The following is a 24,328-nucleotide window of genomic DNA, read 5'->3' as shown; positions in this document are numbered from 1 at the left end:
CGCCCAAAAAAAGCACGATACATGCAAATCATGAGTAGAGGAAAAAAGTCTAGCCAACGCATTAGTATTCAATAGTCTGCACCAGAGCATTAGTATTCCAGTAGTAGACTGACAGAGAAATCGCAAATAGGAGCCCATCATCGGCGCAGCCGCCACATCCAATGCTCTACAGTACACTAGCCATACTTGCCTTTTTCGGCGCTCTTCTCCTTCCGTTCACGCCGGCAATTCTTGCCGTTCCGAGCCTTCCCTTTAATGTCCTTGTGAACCGGAGGATCCACGAACTTCAGAGCAGCGGGCCTTGGGACTGCAAGAGGAATACAGTTTAGAGAAAATTAAATACTGGACATTCCGAATTTTGATCCGGCAGGTTCCTTGCGCAATGCAATGTACCTGCTCTAAGAGCCAGGGGGAGACCAAAATCTCGGGCTTGATCAGGCACACCCCGCTGTGCACCAGTAGCTTCTGGAACTGGAGGTTGAATTTTTGCATCTAGAAAAACAAAATTAACCTTGTGAATTACACTGGAGCATGATTTTCAACAAGTTCCTAACAAACTGGACCACAAAACACCCGCCCCTACTAACAAAGGAACTACCCCTAGAAAAACTAACAAAGGAGCTGCCCACGCAAACACTGCAAGGCACACGACAAGGGGCGGAGGGCAGGAAAGCAGATTGGGCAAGGGCCACTACAAGATAAAGAACATAAAAAAGGACGTCATGAAAAAGGCCAAAGATGAAGAACAAGGATCATCACAACCCAGAACAAGAGAGACTTGAGAGAATTATAATTTCCATTGCACTTAAATTACACAGTAAAATGCACGGGAATTTACCTAAACTAACAGTCTAATTCTCTGGACTTACATTGCAAGAACCTTCAAAATTACACTGTTAAATGTCCCGCGAAATATAGTGGAACTGACACTGGAATGCCCTAAATTAACTACACTGGAACTTACACTTAAATTACACAGTAAAATGCACGGGAATTTACCTAAACTAACAGTCTAATTCTCTGGACTTACACTGCAAGAACCTTCAAAATTACACTGTTAAATGTCCCGCGAAATATAGTAGAACTGACACTGGAATGCCCTAAATTAACTACACTGGAACTTACACTTAAATTACACTGAAAAATGCACTAAAATTTACCTAAACTAACGATATAATTCTTTAAACTTACAGTGCACTAACATTGAACATAAAATTCCTTCAGATTTTACACTAGCAGCATGTAGCAGACTAGCAGTAAAGTAAGAAGCCACATAACATGGACATGCAACTGATAAGGTTCTAAAAGGATGCATCCCAACAAAGAAAAACAGGAAATTACAATGTAGCACAGATCCACGATTAGCAGAGCGCATTGAGTAAATAATCTGCCTCCACCATGAACCAGGAAGAGGGCTACCATACCTTGTTCATTTTCAGCAATGCCACTTCGGGCTGGTGGCAGATCAATGGCATCATGGGGAATCATATCTTGCTGTGTTTCTACAATAAAGGAAACGAATGGCGGTGGTTTACCAACAGAACTTTGAGGAAAAGCAACTAAAAGAAAGTAAAGGAATCAGCTCTAAACTTCTAATCAACATTTCTACACCTAAAAAAACTAACTAAGGAGCTGCCCACGCAAAAACTGCAAGGCACACGACAAGGGGCGGAGGGCAGGAAAGCAGATTGGGCAAGGGCCACTACAAGATAAAGAACATGAAAGAGGGCGTCATGAAAAAGGCCAAAGATGAAGAACAGGGATCATCACAACCTAGAACAAGAGAGACTTGAGAGAATTATAATTTCCATTGCACTTAAATTACACAGTAAAATGCACGGGAATTTACCTAAACTAACAGTCTAATTCTCTGGACTTACACTGCAAGAACCTTCAAAATTACACTGTTAAATGTCCCGCGAAATATAGTGGAACTGACACTGGAATGCCCTAAATTAACTACACTGGAACTTACACTTAAATTACACAGTAAAATGCACGGGAATTTACCTAAACTAACAGTCTAATTCTCTGGACTTACATTGCAAGAACCTTCAAAATTACACTGTTAAATGTCCCGCGAAATATAGTGGAACTGACACTGGAATGCCCTAAATTAACTACACTGGAACTTACACTTAAATTACACAGTAAAATGCACGGGAATTTACCTAAACTAACAGTCTAATTCTCTGGACTTACACTGCAAGAACCTTCAAAATTACACTGTTAAATGTCCCGCGAAATATAGTGGAACTGACACTGGAATGCCCTAAGTTAACTACACTGGAACTTACACTTAAATTACACTGAAAAATGCACTGAAATTTACCTAAACTAACGATATAATTCTTTAAACTTACACTGCACTAACGTTGAACATAAAATTCCTTCAGATTTTACACTGGCAGCATGTAGCAGACTAGCAGTAAAGTAAGAAGCCACATAACATGGACATGCAACTGATAAGGTTCTAAAAGGATGCATCCCAACAAAGAAAAACAGGAAATTACAATGTAGCACAGATCCACGATTAGCAGAGCGCATTGAGTAAATAATCTGCCTTCACCATGAACCAGGAAGAGGGCTACCATACCTTGTTCATTTTCAGCAATGCCACTTCGGGCTGGTGGCAGATCAATGGCATCATGGAGAATCATATCTTGCTGTGTTTCTACAATAAAGGAAATGAATGGCGGTGGTTTACCAACAGAACTTTGAGGAAAAGCAACTAAAAGAAAGTAAAGGAATCAGCTCGAAACTTCTAATCAGCATTTCTACACCTAAAAAAACTAACTAAGGAGCTGCCCACGCAAAAACTGCAAGGCACACGACAAGGGGCGGAGGGCAGGAAAGCAGATTGGGCAAGGGCCACTACAAGATAAAGAACATGAAAGAGGGCGTCATGAAAAAGGCCAAAGATGAAGAACAAGGATCCTCACAACCCAGAACAAGAGAGACTTTAGAGAATTATAATTTCGATTGCACTTAAATTACACAGTAAAATGCACGGGAATTTACCTAAACTAACAGTCTAATTCTCCGGACTTACACTGCAAGAACCTTCAAAATTACACTGTTAAATGTCCCGCGAAATATAGTGGAACTAACACTGGAATGCCCTAAATTAACTACACTGGAACTTACACTTAAATTACACAGTAAAATGCACGGGAATTTACCTAAACTAACAGTCTAATTCTCTGGACTTACACTGCAAGAACCTTCAAAATTACACTGTTAAATGTCCCGCGAAATATAGTAGAACTGACACTGGAATGCCCTAAATTAACTACACTGGAACTTACACTGAAAAATGCACTAAAATTTACCTAAACTAACGATATAATTCTTTAAACTTACAGTGCACTAACATTGAACATAAAATTCCTTCAGATTTTACACTAGCAGCATGTAGCAGACTAGCAGTAAAGTAAGAAGCCACATAACATGGACATGCAACTGATAAGGTTCTAAAAGGATGCATCCCAACAAAGAAAAACAGGAAATTACAATGTAGCACAGATCCACGATTAGCAGAGCGCATTGAGTAAATAATCTGCCTTCACCATGAACCAGGAAGAGGGCTACCATACCTTGTTCCTTTTCAGCAATGCCACTTCGGGCTGGTGGCAGATCAATGGCATCATGGGGAATCATATCTTGCTGTGTTTCTACAATAAAGGAAACGAATGGCGGTGGTTTACCAACAGAACTTTGAGGAAAAGCAACTAAAAGAAAGTAAAGGAATCAACTCTAAACTTCTAATCAACATTTCTACACCTAAAAAAACTAACTAAGGAGCTGCCCACGCAAAAACTGCAAGGCACACGACAAGGGGCGGAGGGCAGGAAAGCAGATTGGGCAAGGGCCACTACAAGATAAAGAACATGAAAGAGGGCGTCATGAAAAAGGCCAAAGATGAAGAACAGGGATCATCACAACCCAGAACAAGAGAGACTTGAGAGAATTATAATTTCCATTGCACTTAAATTACACAGTAAAATGCACGGGAATTTACCTAAACTAACAGTCTAATTCTCCGGACTTACACTGCAAGAACCTTCAAAATTACACTGTTAAATGTCCCGCGAAATATAGTGGAACTGACACTGGAATGCCCTAAATTAACTACACTGGAACTTACACTTAAATTACACAGTAAAATGCACGGGAATTTACCTAAACTAACAGTCTAATTCTCTGGACTTACACTGCAAGAACCTTCAAAATTACACTGTTAAATGTCCCGCGAAATATAGTAGAACTGACACTGGAATGCCCTAAATTAACTACACTAGAACTTACACTTAAATTATACTGAAAAATGCGCTGAAATTTACCTAAACTAACGATATAATTCTTTAAACTTACACTGCACTAACGTTGAACATAAAATTCCTTCAGATTTTACACTAGCAGCATGTAGCAGACTAGCAGTAAAGTAAGAAGCCACATAACATGGACATGCAACTGATAAGGTTCTAAAAGGATGCATCGCAACAAAGAAAAACAGGAAATTACAATGTAGCACAGATCCACGATTAGCAGAGCGCATTGAGTAAATAATCTGCCTTCACCATGAACCAGGAAGAGGGCTACCATACCTTGTTCATTTTCAGCAATGCCACTTCGGGCTGGTGGCAGATCAATGGCATCATGGGAATCATATCTTGCTGTGTTTCTACAATAAAGGAAATGAATGGCGGTGGTTTACCAATAGAACTTTGAGGAAAAGCAACTAAAAGAAAGTACAGGAATCAGCTCTAAACTTCTAATCAGCATTTCTACACCTAAAAAAACTAACTAAGGAGCTGCCCACGCAAAAACTGCAAGGCACACGACAAGGGGCGGAGGGCAGGAAAGCAGATTGGGCAAGGGCCACTACAAGATAAAGAGCATGAAAGAGTAGTTCGACATGAAAGAGGCCGAAGATGAAGAACAGGGATCATCACTACCCAGAACAAGAGAGAACTGAGAGAATTATAATTTCCATTGCACTTAAATTACACAGTAAAATGCACGGGAATTTACCTAAACTAACAGTCTAATTCTCTGGACTTACACTGCAAGAACCTTCGAAATTACACTGTTAAATGTCCCGCGAAATATAGTGAAACTGACACTGGAATGCCCTAAATTAACTACACTGGAACTTACACTTAAATTACACAGTAAAATGCACGGGAATTTACCTAAACTAACAGTCTAATTCTCTAGACTGACACTGCAAGAACCTTCAAAATTATACTGTTAAATGTCCCGCAAAATATAGTGGAACTGACACTGGAATGCCCTAAATTAACTACACTGGAACTTACACTTAAATTACACTGAAAAATGCACTGAAATTTACCTAAACTAACGATATAATTCTTTAAACTTACACTGCACTAACGTTGAACATAAAATTCCTTCAGATTTTACACTGGCAGCATGTAGCAGACTAGCAGTAAAGTAAGAAGCCACATAACATGGACATGCAACTGATAAGGTTCTAAATGGATGCATCCCAACAAAGAAAAACAGGAAATTACAATGTAGCACAGATCCACGATTAGCAGAGCGCATTGAGTAAATAATCTGCCTTCACCATGAACCAGGAAGAGGGCTACCATACCTTGTTCATTTTCAGCAATGCCACTTCGGGCTGGTGGCAGATCAATGGCATCATGGGGAATCATATCTTGCTGTGTTTCTACAATAAAGGAAACGAATGGCGGTGGTTTACCAATAGAACTTTGAGGAAAAGCAACTAAAAGAAAGTAAAGGAATCAGCTCTAAACTTCTAATCAGCATTTCTACACCTAAAAAAACTAACTAAGGAGCTGCCCACGCAAAAACTACAAGGCACACGACAAGGGGCGGAGGGCAGGAAAGAAGATTGGGCAAGGGCCACTACAAGAGAAAGAACATGAAAGAGTAGTTCGACATGAAAGAGGCCGAAGATGAAGAACAGGGATCATCACTACCCAGAACAAGAGAGAACTGAGAGAATTATAATTTCCATTGCACTTAAATTACACAGTAAAATGCACAGGAATTTACCTAAACTAACAGTCTAATTCTCTGGACTTACACTGCAAGAACCTTCGAAATTACACTGTTAAATGTCCCGCGAAATATAGTGAAACTGACACTGGAATGCCCTAAATTAACTACACTGGAACTTACACTTAAATTACACAGTAAAATGCACGGGAATTTACCTAAACTAACAGTCTAATTCTCTAGACTGACACTGCAAGAACCTTCAAAATTACACTGTTAAATGTCCCGCGAAATATAGTGGAACTGACACTGGAATGCCCTAAATTAACTACACTGGAACTTACACTTAAATTACACTGAAAAATGCACTGAAATTTACCTAAACTAACGATATAATTCTTTAAACTTACACTGCACTAACGTTGAACATAAAATTCCTTCAGATTTTACACTGGCAGCATGTAGCAGACTAGCAGTAAAGTAAGAAGCCACATAACATGGACATGCAACTGATAAGGTTCTAAATGGATGCATCCCAACAAAGAAAAACAGGAAATTACAATGTAGCACAGATCCACGATTAGCAGAGCGCATTGAGTAAATAATCTGCCTTCACCATGAACCAGGAAGAGGGCTACCATACCTTGTTCATTTTCAGCAATGCCACTTCGGGCTGGTGGCAGATCAATGGCATCATGGGGAATCATATCTTGCTGTGTTTCTACAATAAAGGAAATGAATGGCGGTGGTTTACCAATAGAACTTTGAGGAAAAGCAACTAAAAGAAAGTAAAGGAATCAGCTCTAAACTTCTAATCAGCATTTCTACACCTAAAAAAACTAACTAAGGAGCTGCCCACGCAAAAACTGCAAGGCACACGACAAGGGGCGGAGGGCAGGAAAGCAGATTGGGCAAGGGCCACTACAAGATAAAGAACATGAAAGAGTAGTTCGACATGAAAGAGGCCGAAGATGAAGAACAGGGATCATCACTACCCAGAACAAGAGAGAACTGAGAGAATTATAATTTCCATTGCACTTAAATTACACAGTAAAATGCACGGGAATTTACCTAAACTAACAGTCTAATTCTCTGGACTTACACTGCAAGAACCTTCAAAATTACACTGTTAAATGTCCCGTGAAATATAGTGGAACTGACACTGGAATGCCCTAAATTAACTACACTGGAACTTACACTTAAATTACACAGTAAAATGCACGAGAATTTACCTAAACTAACAGTCTAATTCTCTGGACTTACACTGCAAGAACCTTCAAAATTACACTGTTAAATGTCCCGCGAAATATAGTAGAACTGACACTGGAATGCCCTAAATTAACTACACTGGAACTTACACTTAAATTACACTGAAAAATGCACTGAAATTTACCTAAACTAACGATATAATTCTTTAAACTTACACTGCACTAACGTTGAACATAAAATTCCTTCAGATTTTACACTAGCAGAAGGTAGCAGACTAGCAGTAAAGTAAGAAGCCACATAACATGGACATGCAACTAATAAGGTTCTAAAAGGATGCATCCCAACAGAGAAAAATAGGAAATTACAATGTAGCACAGATCCACGATTAGCAGAGCGCATTGAGTAAATAATCTGCCTTCACCATGAACCAGGAATAGGGCTACCATACCTTGTTCATTTTCAGCAATGCCACTTCGGGCTGGTGGCAGATCAATGGCATCATGGGGAATCATATCTTGCTGTGTTTCTACAATAAAGGAAACGAATGGCGGTGGTTTACCAACAGAACTTTGAGGAAAAGCAACTAAAAGAAAGTAAAGGAATCAGCTCTAAACTTCTAATCAGCATTTCTACACCTAAAAAAACTAACTAAGGAGCTGCCCACGCAAAAACTGCAAGGCACACGACAAGGGGCGGAGGGCAGGAAAGCAGATTGGGCAAGGGCCACTACAAGTTAAAGAACATGAAAGAGTAGTTCGACATGAAAGAGGCCGAAGATGAAGAACAGGGATCATCACTACCCAGAACAAGAGAGAACTGAGAGAATTATAATTTCCATTGCACTTAGATTACACAGTAAAATGCACGGGAATTTACCTAAACTAACAGTCTAATTCTCTGGACTTACACTGCAAGAACCTTCAAAATTACACTGTTAAATGTCCCGCGAAATATAGTAGAACTGACACTGGAATGCCCTAAATTAACTACACTGGAACTTACACTTAAATTACACTGAAAAATGCACTGAAATTTACCTAAACTAACGATATAATTCTTTAAACTTACACTGCACTAACGTTGAACATAAAATTCCTTCAGATTTTACACTAGCAGCATGTAGCAGACTAGCAGTAAAGTAAGAAGCCACATAACATGGACATGCAACTGATAAGGTTCTAAAAGGATGCATCTCAACAGAGAAAAACAGGAAATTACAATGTAGCACAGATCCACGATTAGCAGAGCGCATTGAGTAAATAATCTGCCTTCACCATGAACCAGGAAGAGGGCTACCATACCTTGTTCATTTTCAGCAATGCCACTTCGGGCTGGTGGCAGATCAATGGCATCATGGGGAATCATATCTTGATGTGTTTCTACAATAAAGGAAACGAATGGCGGTGGTTTACCAACAGAACTTTGAGGAAAAGCAACTAAAAGAAAGTAAAGGAATCAGCTCTAAACTTCTAATCAGCATTTCTACACCTAAAAAACTAACTAAGGAGCTGCCCACGCAAAAAGTGCAAGGCACACGACAAGGGGCGGAGGGCAGGAAAGCAGATTGGGCAAGGGCCACTACAAGATAAAGAACATGAAAGAGTAGTTCGACATGAAAGAGGCCGAAGATGAAGAACAGGGATCATCACTACCCAGATCAAGAGAGAACTGAGAGAATTATAATTTCCATTGCACTTAGATTACACAGTAAAATGCACGGGAATTTACCTAAACTAACAGTCTAATTCTCTGGACTTACACTGCAAGAACCTTCAAAATTACACTGTTAAATGTCCCGTGAAATATAGTGGACTGACACTGGAATGCCCTAAATTAACTACACTGGAACTTACACTTAAATTACACAGTAAAATGCACGGGAATTTACCTAAACTAACAGTCTAATTCTCTGGACTTACACTGCAAGAACCTTCAAAATTACACTGTTAAATGTCCCGCGAAATATAGTAGAACTGACACTGGAATGCCCTAAATTAACTACACTGGAACTTACACTTAAATTACACTGAAAAATGCACTGAAATTTACCTAAACTAACGATATAATTCTTTAAACTTACACTGCACTAACGTTGAACATAAAATTCCTTCAGATTTTACACTAGCAGCATGTAGCAGACTAGCAGTAAAGTAAGAAGCCACATAACATGGACATGCAACTGATAAGGTTCTAAAAGGATGCATCCCAACAGAGAAAAACAGGAAATTACAATGTAGCACAGATCCACGATTAGCAGAGCGCATTGAGTAAATAATCTGCCTTCACCATGAACCAGGAAGAGGGCTACCATACCTTGTTCATTTTCAGCAATGCCACTTCGGGCTGGTGGCAGATCAATGGCATCATGGGGAATCATATCTTGCTGTGTTTCTACAATAAAGGAAACGAATGGCGGTGGTTTACCAACAGAACTTTGAGGAAAAGCAACTAAACGAAAGTAAAGGAATCAGCTCTAAACTTCTAATCAGCATTTCTACACCTAAAAAAACTAACTAAGGAGCTGCCCACGCAAAAACTGCAAGGCACACGACAAGGGGCGGAGGGCAGGAAAGCAGATTGGGCAAGGGCCACTACAAGATAAAGAACATGAAAGAGTAGTTCGACATGAAAGAGGCCGAAGATGAAGAACAGGGATCATCACTACCCAGAACAAGAGAGAACTGAGAGAATTATAATTTCCATTGCACTTAGATTACACAGTAAAATGCACGGGAATTTACCTAAACTAACAGTCTAATTCTCTGGACTTACACTGCAAGAACCTTCAAAATTACACTGTTAAATGTCCCGTGAAATATAGTGGACTGACACTGGAATGCCCTAAATTAACTACACTGGAACTTACACTTAAATTACACAGTAAATGCACGGGAATTTACCTAAACTAACAGTCTAATTCTCTGGACTTACACTGCAAGAACCTTCAAAATTACACTGTTAAATGTCCCGCGAAATATAGTAGAACTGACACTGGAATGCCCTAAATTAACTACACTGGAACTTACACTTGAATTACAATGAAAAATGCACTGAAATTTACCTAAACTAACAATATAATTCTTTAAACTTACACTGCACTAACGTTGAACATAAAATTCCTTCAGATTTTACACTAGCAGCATGTAGCAGACTAGCAGTAAAGTAAGAAGCCACATAACATGGACATGCAACTGATAAGGTTCTAAAAGGATGCATCCCAACAGAGAAAAACAGGAAATTACAATGTAGCATAGATCCACGATTAGCAGAGCGCATTGAGTAAATAATCTGCCTTCACCATGAACCAGGAAGAGGGCTACCATACCTTGTTCATTTTCAGCAATGCCACTTCGGGCTGGTGGCAGATCAATGGCATCATGGGGAATCATATCTTGCTGTGTTTCTACAATAAAGGAAACGAATGGCGGTGGTTTACCAACAGAACTTTGAGGAAAAGCAACTAAAAGAAAGTAAAGGAATCAGCTCTAAACTTCTAATCAGCATTTCTACACCTAAAAAAACTAACTAAGGAGCTGCCCACGCAAAAACTGCAAGGCACACGACAAGGGGCGGAGGGCAGGAAAGCAGATTGGGCAAGGGCCACTACAAGATAAAGAACATGAAAGAGTAGTTCGACATGAAAGAGGCCGAAGATGAAGAACAGGGATCATCACTACCCAGAACAAGAGAGAACTGAGAGAATTATAATTTCCATTGCACTTAGATTACACAGTAAAATGCACGGGAATTTACCTAAACTAACAGTCTAAATCTCTGGACTTACACTGCAAGAACCTTCAAAATTACACTGTTAAATGTCCCGTGAAATATAGTGGACTGACACTGGAATGCCCTAAATTAACTACACTGGAACTTACACTTAAATTACACAGTAAAATGCACGGGAATTTACCTAAACTAACAGTCTAATTCTCTGGACTTACACTGCAAGAACCTTCAAAATTACACTGTTAAATGTCCCGCGAAATATAGTAGAACTGACACTGGAATGCCCTAAATTAACTACACTGGAACTTACACTTGAATTACAATGAAAAATGCACTGAAATTTACCTAAACTAACAATATAATTCTTTAAACTTACACTGCACTAACGTTGAACATAAAATTCCTTCAGATTTTACACTAGCAGCATGTAGCAGACTAGCAGTAAAGTAAGAAGCCACATAACATGGACATGCAACTGATAAGGTTCTAAAAGGATGCATCCCAACAGAGAAAAACAGGAAATTACAATGTAGCATAGATCCACGATTAGCAGAGCGCATTGAGTAAATAATCTGCCTTCACCATGAACCAGGAAGAGGGCTACCATACCTTGTTCATTTTCAGCAATGCCACTTCGGGCTGGTGGCAGATCAATGGCATCATGGGGAATCATATCTTGCTGTGTTTCTACAATAAGGAAACGAATGGCGGTGGTTTACCAACAGAACTTTGAGGAAAAGCAACTAAAAGAAAGTAAAGGAATCAGCTCTAAACTTCTAATCAGCATTTCTACACCTAAAAAAACTAACTAAGGAGCTGCCCACGCAAAAACTGCAAGGCACACGACAAGGGGCGGAGGGCAGGAAAGCAGATTGGGCAAGGGCCACTACAAGATAAAGAACATGAAAGAGTAGTTCGACATGAAAGAGGCCGAAGATGAAGAACAGGGATCATCACTACCCAGAACAAGAGAGAACTGAGAGAATTATAATTTCCATTGCACTTAGATTACACAGTAAAATGCACGGGAATTTACCTAAACTAACAGTCTAATTCTCTGGACTTACACTGCAAGAACCTTCAAAATTACACTGTTAAATGTCCCGTGAAATATAGTGGACTGACACTGGAATGCCCTAAATTAACTACACTGGAACTTACACTTAAATTACACAGTAAAATGCACGGGAATTTACCTAAACTAACAGTCTAATTCTCTGGACTTACACTGCAAGAACCTTCAAAATTACATTGTTAAATGTCCCGCGAAATATAGTAGAACTGACACTGGAATGCCCTAAATTAACTACACTGGAACTTACACTTAAATTACACTGAAAAATGCACTGAAATTTACCTAAACTAATGATATAATTCTTTAAACTTACACTGCACTAACGTTGAACATAAAATTCCTTCAGATTTTACACTAGCAGCATGTAGCAGACTAGCAGTAAAGTAAGAAGCCACATAACATGGACATGCAACTGATAAGGTTCTAAAAGGATGCATCCCAACAGAGAAAAACAGGAAATTACAATGTAGCACAGATCCACGATTAGCAGAGCGCATTGAGTAAATAATCTGCCTTCACCATGAACCAGGAAGAGGGCTACCATACCTTGTTCATTTTCAGCAATGCCACTTCGGGCTGGTGGCAGATCAATGGCATCATGGGGAATCATATCTTGCTGTGTTTCTACAATAAAGGAAACGAATGGCGGTGGTTTACCAACAGAACTTTGAGGAAAAGCAACTAAAAGAAAGTAAAGGAATCAGCTCTAAACTTCTAATCAGCATTTCTACACCTAAAAAAACTAACTAAGGAGCTGCCCACGCAAAAACTGCAAGGCACACGACAAGGGGCGGAGGGCAGGAAAGCAGATTGGGCAAGGGCCACTACAAGATAAAGAACATGAAAGAGTAGTTCGACATGAAAGAGGCCGAAGATGAAGAACAGGGATAATCACTACCCAGAACAAGAGAGAACTGAGAGAATTATAATTTCCATTGCACTTAGATTACACAGTAAAATGCACGGGAATTTACCTAAACTAACAGTCTAATTCTCTGGACTTACACTGCAAGAACCTTCAAAATTACACTGTTAAATGTCCCGTGAAATATAGTGGACTGACACTGGAATGCCCTAAATTAACTACACTGGAACTTACACTTAAATTACACAGTAAAATGCACGGGAATTTACCTAAACTAACAGTCTAATTCTCTGGACTTACACTGCAAGAACCTTCAAAATTACACTGTTAAATGTCCCGCGAAATATAGTAGAACTGACACTGGAATGCCCTAAATTAACTACACTGGAACTTACACTTAAATTACACTGAAAAATGCACTGAAATTTACCTAAACTAACGATATAATTCTTTAAACTTACACTGCACTAACGTTGAACATAAAATTCCTTCAGATTTTACACTAGCAGCATGTAGCAGACTAGCAGTAAAGTAAGAAGCCACATAACATGGACATGCAACTGATAAGGTTCTAAAAGGATGCATCCCAACAAAGAAAAACAGGAAATTACAATGTAGCACAGATCCACGATTAGCAGAGCGCATTGAGTAAATAATCTGCCTTCACCATGAACCAGGAAGAGGGCTACCATACCTTGTTCATTTTCAGCAATGCCACTTCGGGCTGGTGGCAGATCAATGGCATCATGGGGAATCATATCTTGCTGTGTTTCTACAATAAAGGAAATGAATGGCGGTGGTTTACCAATAGAACTTTGAGGAAAAGCAACTAAAAGAAAGTAAAGGAATCAGCTCTAAACTTCTAATCAGCATTTCTACACCTAAAAAAACTAACTAAGGAGCTGCCCACGCAAAAACTGCAAGGCACACGACAAGGGGCGGAGGGCAGGAAAGCAGATTGGGCAAGGGCCACTACAAGATAAAGAACATGAAAGAGTAGTTCGACATGAAAGAGGCCGAAGATGAAGAACAGGGATCATCACTACCCAGAACAAGAGAGAACTGAGAGAATTATAATTTCCATTGCACTTAAATTACACAGTAAAATGCACGGGAATTTACCTAAACTAACAGTCTAATTCTCCGGACTTACACTGCAAGAACCTTCGAAATTACACTGTTAAATGTCCCGCGAAATATAGTGAAACTGACACTGGAATGCCCTAAATTAACTACACTGGAACTTACACTTAAATTACACAGTAAAATGCACGGGAATTTACCTAAACTAACTTCTAATTCTCTAGACTGACACTGCAAGAACCTTCAAAATTACACTGTTAAATGTCCCGCGAAATATAGTGGAACTGACACTGGAATGCCCTAATTAACTACACTGGAACTTACACTTAAATTACACTGAAAAATGCACTGAAATTTACCTAAACTAACGATATAATTCTTTAAACTTACACTGCACTAACGTTGAACATAAAATTCCTTCAGATTTTACACTGGCAGCATGTAGCAGACTAGCAGTAAAGTAAGAAGCCACATAACATGGACATGCAACTGATAAGGTTCTAAAAGGATGCATCCCAACAGAGAAAAACAGGAAATTACAATGTAGCACAGATCCACGATTAGCAGAGCGCATTGAGTAAATAATCTGCCTTCACCATGAACCAGGAAGAGGGCTACCATACCTTGTTCATTTTCAGCAATGCCACTTCGGGCTGGTGGCAGATCAATGGCATCATGGGGAATCATATCTTGCTGTGTTTCTACAATAAAGGAAATGAATGGCGGTGGTTTACCAATAGAACTTTGAGGAAAAGCAACTAAAAGAAAGTAAAGGAATCAGCTCTAAACTTCTAATCAGCATTTCTACACCTAAAAAAACTAACTAAGGAGCTGCCCACGCAAAAACTGCAAGGCACACGACAAGGGGCGGAGGGCAGGAAAGCAGATTGGGCAAGGGCCACTACAAGATAAAGAACATGAAAGAGTAGTTCGACATGAAAGAGGCCGAAGATGAAGAACAGGGATCATCACTACCCAGAACAAGAGAGAACTGAGAGAATTATAATTTCCATTGCACTTAGATTACACAGTAAAATGCACGGGAATTTACCTAAACTAACAGTCTAATTCTCTGGACTTACACTGCAAGAACCTTCAAAATTACACTGTTAAATGTCCCGTGAAATATAGTGGACTGACACTGGAATGCCCTAAATTAACTACACTGGAACTTACACTTAAATTACACAGTAAAATGCACGGGAATTTACCTAAACTAACAGTCTAATTCTCTGGACTTACACTGCAAGAACCTTCAAAATTACACTGTTAAATGTCCCGCGAAATATAGTAGAACTGACACTGGAATGCCCTAAATTAACTACACTGGAACTTACACTTAAATTACACTGAAAAATGCACTGAAATTTACCTAAACTAACGATATAATTCTTTAAACTTACACTGCACTAACGTTGAACATAAAATTCCTTCAGATTTTACACTAGCAGCATGTAGCAGACTAGCAGTAAAGTAAGAAGCCACATAACATGGACATGCAACTGATAAGGTTCTAAAAGGATGCATCCCAACAGAGAAAAACAGGAAATTACAATGTAGCACAGATCCACGATTAGCAGAGCGCATTGAGTAAATAATCTGCCTTCACCATGAACCAGGAAGAGGGCTACCATACCTTGTTCATTTTCAGCAATGCCACTTCGGGCTGGTGGCAGATCAATGGCATCATGGGGAATCATATCTTGCTGTGTTTCTACAATAAAGGAAACGAATGGCGGTGGTTTACCAATAGAACTTTGAGGAAAAGCAACTAAAAGAAAGTAAAGGAATCAGCTCTAAACTTCTAATCAGCATTTCTACACCTAAAAAAACTAACTAAGGAGCTGCCCACGCAAAAACTGCAAGGCACACGACAAGGGGCGGAGGGCAGGAAAGCAGATTGGGCAAGGGCCACTACAAGATAAAGAACATGAAAGAGTAGTTCGACATGAAAGAGGCCGAAGATGAAGAACAGGGATCATCACTACCCAGAACAAGAGAGAACTGAGAGAATTATAATTCCCATTGCACTTAGATTACACAGTAAAATGCATGGGAATTTACCTAAACTAACAGTCTAATTCTCTGGACTTACACTGCAAGAACCTTCAAAATTACACTGTTAAATGTCCCGTGAAATATAGTGGACTGACACTGGAATGCCCTAAATTAACTACACTGGAACTTACACTTAAATTACACAGTAAAATGCACGGGAATTTACCTAAACTAACAGTCTAATTCTCTGGACTTACACTGCAAGAACCTTCAAAATTACACTGTTAAATGTCCCGCGAAATATAGTAGAACTGACACTGGAATGCCCTAAATTAACTACACTGGAACTTACACTTAAATTACACTGAAAAATGCACTGAAATTTACCTAAACTAACGATATAATTCTTTAAACTTACACTGCACTAACGTTGAACATAAAATTCCTTCAGATTTTACACTAGCAGCATGTAGCAGACTAGCAGTAAAGTAAGAAGCCACATAACATGGACATGCAACTGATAAGGTTCTAAAAGGATGCATCCCAACAAAGAAAAATAGGAAATTACAATGTAGCACAGATCCACGATTAGCAGAGCGCATTGAGTAAATAATCTGCCTTCACCATGAACCAGGAAGAGGGCTACCATACCTTGTTCATTTTCAGCAATGCCACTTCGGGCTGGTGGCAGATCAATGGCATCATGGGGAATCATATCTTGCTGTGTTTCTACAATAAAGGAAATGAATGGCGGTGGTTTACCAATAGAACTTTGAGGAAAAGCAACTAAAAGAAAGTAAAGGAATCAACTCTAAACTTCTAATCAGCATTTCTACACCTAAAAAAACTAACTAAGGAGCTGCCCACGCAAAAACTGCAAGGCACACGACAAGGGGCGGAGGGCAGGAAAGCAGATTGGGCAAGGGCCACTACAAGATAAAGAACATGAAGAGTAGTTCGACATGAAAGAGGCCGAAGATGAAGAACAGGGATCATCACTACCCAGAACAAGAGAGAACTGAGAGAATTATAATTTCCATTGCACTTAGATTACACAGTAAAATGCACGGGAATTTACCTAAACTAACAGTCTAATTCTCTGGACTTACACTGCAAGAACCTTCAAAATTACACTGTTAAATGTCCCGTGAAATATAGTGGAACTGACACTGGAATGCCCTAAATTAACTACACTGGAACTTACACTTAAATTACACAGTAAAATGCACGGGAATTTACCTAAACTAACAGTCTAATTCTCTGGACTTACACTGCAAGAACCTTCAAAATTACACTGTTAAATGTCCCGCGAAATATAGTAGAACTGACACTGGAATGCCCTAAATTAACTACACTGGAACTTACACTTAAATAACACTGAAAAATGCACTGAAATTTACCTAAACTAACGATATAATTCTTTAAACTTACACTGCACTAACATTGAACATAAAATTCCTTCAGATTTTACACTAGCAGCATGTAGCAGACTAGCAGTAAAGTAAGAAGCCACATAACATGGACATGCAACTAATAAGGTTCTAAAAGGATGCATCCCAACAGAGAAAAACAGGAAATTACAATGTAGCACAGATGCACGATTAGCAGAGCGCATCGAGTAAATAATCTGCCTTCACCATGAACCAGGAAGAGGGCTACCATACCTTGTTCATTTTCAGCAATGCCACTTCGGGCTGGTGGCAGATCAATGGCATCATGGGGAATCATATCTTGCTGTGTTTCTACAATAAAGGAAACGAATGGCGGTGGTTTACCAACAGAACTTTGAGGAAAAGCAACTAAAAGAAAGTAAAGGAATCAGCTCTAAACTTTTAATCAGCATTTCTACACCTAAAAAAACTAACTAAGGAGCTGCCCACGCAAAAACTGCAAGGCACACGACAAGGGGCGGAGGGCAGGAAAGCAGATTGGGCAAGGGCCACTACAAGATAAAGAACATGAAAGAGTAGTTCGACATGAAAGAGGCCGAAGATGAAGAACAGGGATCATCACTACCCAGAACAAGAGAGAACTGAGAGAATTATAATTTCCATTGCACTTAGATTACACAGTAAAATGCACGGGAATTTACCTAAACTAACAGTCTAATTCTCTGGACTTACACTGCAAGAACCTTCAAAATTACACTGTTAAATGTCCCGTGAAATATAGTGGACTGACACTGGAATGCCCTAAATTAACTACACTGGAACTTACACTTAAATTACACAGTAAAATGCACGGGAATTTACCTAAACTAACAGTCTAATTCTCTGGACTTACACTGCAAGAACCTTCAAAATTACACTGTTAAATGTCCCGCGAAATATAGTAGAACTGACACTGGAATGCCCTAAATTAACTACACTGGAACTTACACTTAAATTACACTGAAAAATGCACTGAAATTTACCTAAACTAACGATATAATTCTTTAAACTTACACTGCACTAACGTTGAACATAAAATTCCTTCAGATTTTACACTAGCAGCATGTAGTAGACTAGCAGTAAAGTAAGAAGCCACATAACATGGACATGCAACTGATAAGGTTCTAAAAGGATGCATCCCAACAGAGAAAAACAGGAAATTACAATGTAGCACAGATCCACGATTAGCAGAGCGCATTGAGTAAATAATCTGCCTTCACCATGAACCAGGAAGAGGGCTACCATACCTTGTTCATTTTCAGCAATGCCACTTCGGGCTGGTGGCAGATCAATGGCATCATGGGGAATCATATCTTGCTGTGTTTCTACAATAAAGGAAACGAATGGCGGTGGTTTACCAACAGAACTTTGAGGAAAAGCAACTAAAAGAAAGTAAAGGAATCAGCTCTAAACTTCTAATCAGCATTTCTACACCTAAAAAAACTAACTAAGGAGCTGCCCACGCAAAAACTGCAAGGCACACGACAAGGGGCGGAGGGCAGGAAAGCAGATTGGGCAAGGGCCACTACAAGATAAAGAACATGAAAGAGTAGTTCGACATGAAAGAGGCCGAAGATGAAGAACAGGGATCATCACTACCCAGAACAAGAGAGAACTGAGAGAATTATAATTTCCATTGCACTTAGATTACACAGTAAAATGCACGGGAATTTACCTAAACTAACAGTCTAATTCTCTGGACTTACACTGCAAGAACCTTCAAAATTACACTGTTAAATGTCCCGTGAAATATAGTGGACTGACACTGGAATGCCCTAAATTAACTACACTGGAACTTACACTTAAATTACAAAGTAAAATGCACGGGAATTTACCTAAACTAACAGTCTAATTCTCTGGACTTACACTGCAAGAACCTTCAAAATTACACTGTTAAATGTCCCGCGAAATATAGTAGAACTGACACTGGAATGCCCTAAATTAACTACACTGGAACTTACACTTAAATTACACTGAAAAATGCACTGAAATTTACCTAAACTAACGATATAATTCTTTAAACTTACACTGCACTAACGTTGAACATAAAATTCCTTCAGATTTTACACTAGCAGCATGTAGCAGACTAGCAGTAAAGTAAGAAGCCACATAACATGGACATGCAACTGATAAGGTTCTAAAAGGATGCATCCCAACAAAGAAAAACAGGAAATTACAATGTAGCACAGATCCACGATTAGCAGAGCGCATTGAGTAAATAATCTGCCTTCACCATGAACCAGGAAGAGGGCTACCATACCTTGTTCATTTTCAGCAATGCCACTTCGGGCTGGTGGCAGATCAATGGCATCATGGGGAATCATATCTTGCTGTGTTTCTACAATAAAGGAAATGAATGGCGGTGGTTTACCAATAGAACTTTGAGGAAAAGCAACTAAAAGAAAGTAAAGGAATCAGCTCTAAACTTCTAATCAGCATTTCTACACCTAAAAAAACTAACTAAGGAGCTGCCCACGCAAAAACTGCAAGGCACACGACAAGGGGCGGAGGGCAGGAAAGCAGATTGGGCAAGGGCCACTACAAGATAAAGAACATGAAAGAGTAGTTCGACATGAAAGAGGCCGAAGATGAAGAACAGGGATCATCACTACCCAGAACAAGAGAGAACTGAGAGAATTATAATTTCCATTGCACTTAAATTACACAGTAAAATGCACGGGAATTTACCTAAACTAACAGTCTAATTCTCCGGACTTACACTGCAAGAACCTTCGAAATTACACTGTTAAATGTCCCGCGAAATATAGTGAAACTGACACTGGAATGCCCTAAATTAACTACACTGGAACTTACACTTAAATTACACAGTAAAATGCACGGGAATTTACCTAAACTAACTTCTAATTCTCTAGACTGACACTGCAAGAACCTTCAAAATTACACTGTTAAATGTCCCGCGAAATATAGTGGAACTGACACTGGAATGCCCTAATTAACTACACTGGAACTTACACTTAAATTACACTGAAAAATGCACTGAAATTTACCTAAACTAACGATATAATTCTTTAAACTTACACTGCACTAACGTTGAACATAAAATTCCTTCAGATTTTACACTGGCAGCATGTAGCAGACTAGCAGTAAAGTAAGAAGCCACATAACATGGACATGCAACTGATAAGGTTCTAAAAGGATGCATCCCAACAGAGAAAAACAGGAAATTACAATGTAGCACAGATCCACGATTAGCAGAGCGCATTGAGTAAATAATCTGCCTTCACCATGAACCAGGAAGAGGGCTACCATACCTTGTTCATTTTCAGCAATGCCACTTCGGGCTGGTGGCAGATCAATGGCATCATGGGGAATCATATCTTGCTGTGTTTCTACAATAAAGGAAATGAATGGCGGTGGTTTACCAATAGAACTTTGAGGAAAAGCAACTAAAAGAAAGTAAAGGAATCAGCTCTAAACTTCTAATCAGCATTTCTACACCTAAAAAAACTAACTAAGGAGCTGCCCACGCAAAAACTGCAAGGCACACGACAAGGGGCGGAGGGCAGGAAAGCAGATTGGGCAAGGGCCACTACAAGATAAAGAACATGAAAGAGTAGTTCGACATGAAAGAGGCCGAAGATGAAGAACAGGGATCATCACTACCCAGAACAAGAGAGAACTGAGAGAATTATAATTTCCATTGCACTTAGATTACACAGTAAAATGCACGGGAATTTACCTAAACTAACAGTCTAATTCTCTGGACTTACACTGCAAGAACCTTCAAAATTACACTGTTAAATGTCCCGTGAAATATAGTGGACTGACACTGGAATGCCCTAAATTAACAACACTGGAACTTACACTTAAATTACACAGTAAAATGCACGGGAATTTACCTAAACTAACAGTCTAATTCTCTGGACTTACACTGCAAGAACCTTCAAAATTACACTGTTAAATGTCCCGCGAAATATAGTAGAACTGACACTGGAATGCCCTAAATTAACTACACTGGAACTTACACTTAAATTACACTGAAAAATGCACTGAAATTTACCTAAACTAACGATATAATTCTTTAAACTTACACTGCACTAACGTTGAACATAAAATTCCTTCAGATTTTACACTAGCAGCATGTAGCAGACTAGCAGTAAAGTAAGAAGCCACATAACATGGACATGCAACTGATAAGGTTCTAAAAGGATGCATCCGAACAGAGAAAAACAGGAAATTACAATGTAGCACAGATCCACGATTAGCAGAGCGCATTGAGTAAATAATCTGCCTTCACCATGAACCAGGAAGAGGGCTACCATACCTTGTTCATTTTCAGCAATGCCACTTCGGGCTGGTGGCAGATCAATGGCATCATGGGGAATCATATCTTGCTGTGTTTCTACAATAAAGGAAACGAATGGCGGTGGTTTACCAACAGAACTTTGAGGAAAAGCAACTAAAAGAAAGTAAAGGAATCAGCTCTAAACTTCTAATCAGCATTTCTACACCTAAAAAAACTAACTAAGGAGCTGCCCACGCAAAAACTGCAAGGCACACGACAAGGGGCGGAGGGCAGGAAAGCAGATTGGGCAAGGGCCACTACAAGATAAAGAACATGAAAGAGTAGTTCGACATGAAAGAGGCCGAAGATGAAGAACAGGGATCATCACTACCCAGAACAAGAGAGAACTGAGAGAATTATAATTTCCATTGCACTTAGATTACACAGTAAAATGCACGGGAATTTACCTAAACTAACAGTCTAATTCTCTGGACTTACACTGCAAGAACCTTCAAAATTACACTGTTAAATGTCCCGTGAAATATAGTGGACTGACACTGGAATGCCCTAAATTAACAACACTGGAACTTACACTTAAATTACACAGTAAAATGCACGGGAATTTACCTAAACTAACAGTCTAATTCTCTGGACTTACACTGCAAGAACCTTCAAAATTACACTGTTAAATGTCCCGCGAAATATAGTAGAACTGACACTGGAATGCCCTAAATTAACTACACTGGAACTTACACTTAAATTACACTGAAAAATGCACTGAAATTTACCTAAACTAACGATATAATTCTTTAAACTTACACTGCACTAACGTTGAACATAAAATTCCTTCAGATTTTACACTAGCAGCATGTAGCAGACTAGCAGTAAAGTAAGAAGCCACATAACATGGACATGCAACTGATAAGGTTCTAAAAGGATGCATCCGAACAGAGAAAAACAGGAAATTACAATGTAGCACAGATCCACGATTAGCAGAGCGCATTGAGTAAATAATCTGCCTTCACCATGAACCAGGAAGAGGGCTACCATACCTTGTTCATTTTCAGCAATGCCACTTCGGGCTGGTGGCAGATCAATGGCATCATGGGGAATCATATCTTGCTGTGTTTCTACAATAAAGGAAACGAATGGCGGTGGTTTACCAACAGAACTTTGAGGAAAAGCAACTAAAAGAAAGTAAAGGAATCAGCTCTAAACTTCTAATCAGCATTTCTACACCTAAAAAAACTAACTAAGGAGCTGCCCACGCAAAAACTGCAAGGCACACGACAAGGGGCGGAGGGCAGGAAAGCAGATTGGGCAAGGGCCACTACAAGATAAAGAACATGAAAGAGTAGTTCGACATGAAAGAGGCCGAAGATGAAGAACAGGGATCATCACTACCCAGAACAAGAGAGAACTGAGAGAATTATAATTTCCATTGCACTTAGATTACACAGTAAAATGCACGGGAATTTACCTAAACTAACAGTCTAATTCTCTGGACTTACACTGCAAGAACCTTCAAAATTACACTGTTAAATGTCCCGTGAAATATAGTGGACTGACACTGGAATGCCCTAAATTAACTACACTGGAACTTACACTTAAATTACACAGTAAAATGCACGGGAATTTACCTAAACTAACAGTCTAATTCTCTGGACTTACACTGCAAGAACCTTCAAAATTACACTGTTAAATGTCCCGCGAAATATAGTAGAACTGACACTGGAATGCCCTAAATTAACTACACTGGAACTTACACTTAAATTACACTGAAAAATGCACTGAAATTTACCTAAACTAACGATATAATTCTTTAAACTTACACTGCACTAACGTTGAACATAAAATTCCTTCAGATTTTACACTAGCAACATGTAGCAGACTAGCAGTAAAGTAAGAAGCCACATAACATGGACATGCAACTGATAAGGTTCTAAAAGGATGCATCCGAACAGAGAAAAACAGGAAATTACAATGTAGCACAGATCCACGATTAGCAGAGCGCATTGAGTAAATAATCTGCCTTCACCATGAACCAAGAAGAGGGCTACCATACCTTGTTCATTTTCAGCAATGCCACTTCGGGCTGGTGGCAGATCAATGGCATCATGGGGAATCATATCTTGCTGTGTTTCTACAATAAAGGAAACGAATGGCGGTGGTTTACCAACAGAACTTTGAGGAAAAGCAACTAAAAGAAAGTAAAGGAATCAGCTCTAAACTTCTAATCAGCATTTCTACACCTAAAAAAACTAACTAAGGAGCTGCCCACGCAAAAACTGCAAGGCACACGACAAGGGGCGGAGGGCAGGAAAGCAGATTGGGCAAGGGCCACTACAAGATAAAGAACATGAAAGAGTAGTTCGACATGAAAGAGGCCGAAGATGAAGAACAGGGATCATCACTACCCAGAACAAGAGAGAACTGAGAGAATTATAATTTCCATTGCACTTAAATTACACAGTAAAATGCACGGGAATTAAAATTTTCACTACAGGAATCGAAGCAAACAACAGATCTAGAAATATAAGAGCATTTAGATCACTAAAGTAGTAATCTAAACACTCTTATATTTCTTTGCAGAGTGAGTATAAGCTAAAAGCTGCCAACGCCAAACATAGACAAGCCGGAAAAATAATCTTTAAGTGAGATACTCTATGAAATCACCGAAATTATAGTATACATACAATGAA

The 24,328-nt window shown here is 39.3% G+C and overlaps 1 protein-coding gene across 1 annotated transcript; it reads right to left on the bottom strand.

The window, feature by feature from the left end:
• Positions 1–41: 41 nt before the first annotated feature.
• LOC119271721 lies at positions 42–23,947 on the bottom strand. The gene is made up of 24 exons (XM_037553435.1): positions 23,692–23,947; positions 22,679–22,756; positions 21,666–21,743; positions 20,653–20,730; positions 19,641–19,718; positions 18,628–18,705; positions 17,615–17,692; positions 16,602–16,679; positions 15,589–15,666; positions 14,576–14,653; positions 13,564–13,641; positions 12,551–12,628; positions 11,539–11,616; positions 10,526–10,603; positions 9,514–9,591; positions 8,502–8,579; positions 7,649–7,726; positions 6,635–6,712; positions 5,621–5,698; positions 3,597–3,674; positions 2,597–2,674; positions 1,425–1,502; positions 394–492; positions 42–307 (listed from the first exon to the last, which is right to left on the bottom strand). Exons 1-24 carry the CDS (start codon positions 23,753–23,755, stop codon positions 177–179), a joined length of 1,932 nt encoding a protein of 643 aa, XP_037409332.1. The 5' UTR covers positions 23,756–23,947; the 3' UTR covers positions 42–176.
• Positions 23,948–24,328: the final 381 nt, after the last annotated feature.

Source organism: Triticum dicoccoides, chromosome 3A (assembly GCF_002162155.2).
Source record: "Triticum dicoccoides isolate Atlit2015 ecotype Zavitan chromosome 3A, WEW_v2.0, whole genome shotgun sequence".
Taxonomy (NCBI): Eukaryota; Viridiplantae; Streptophyta; class Magnoliopsida; order Poales; family Poaceae; genus Triticum; species Triticum dicoccoides.
The sequence above is the reverse complement of the archived record's forward strand: the minus strand, read 5'-3'. Positions and strand labels throughout refer to the sequence as shown.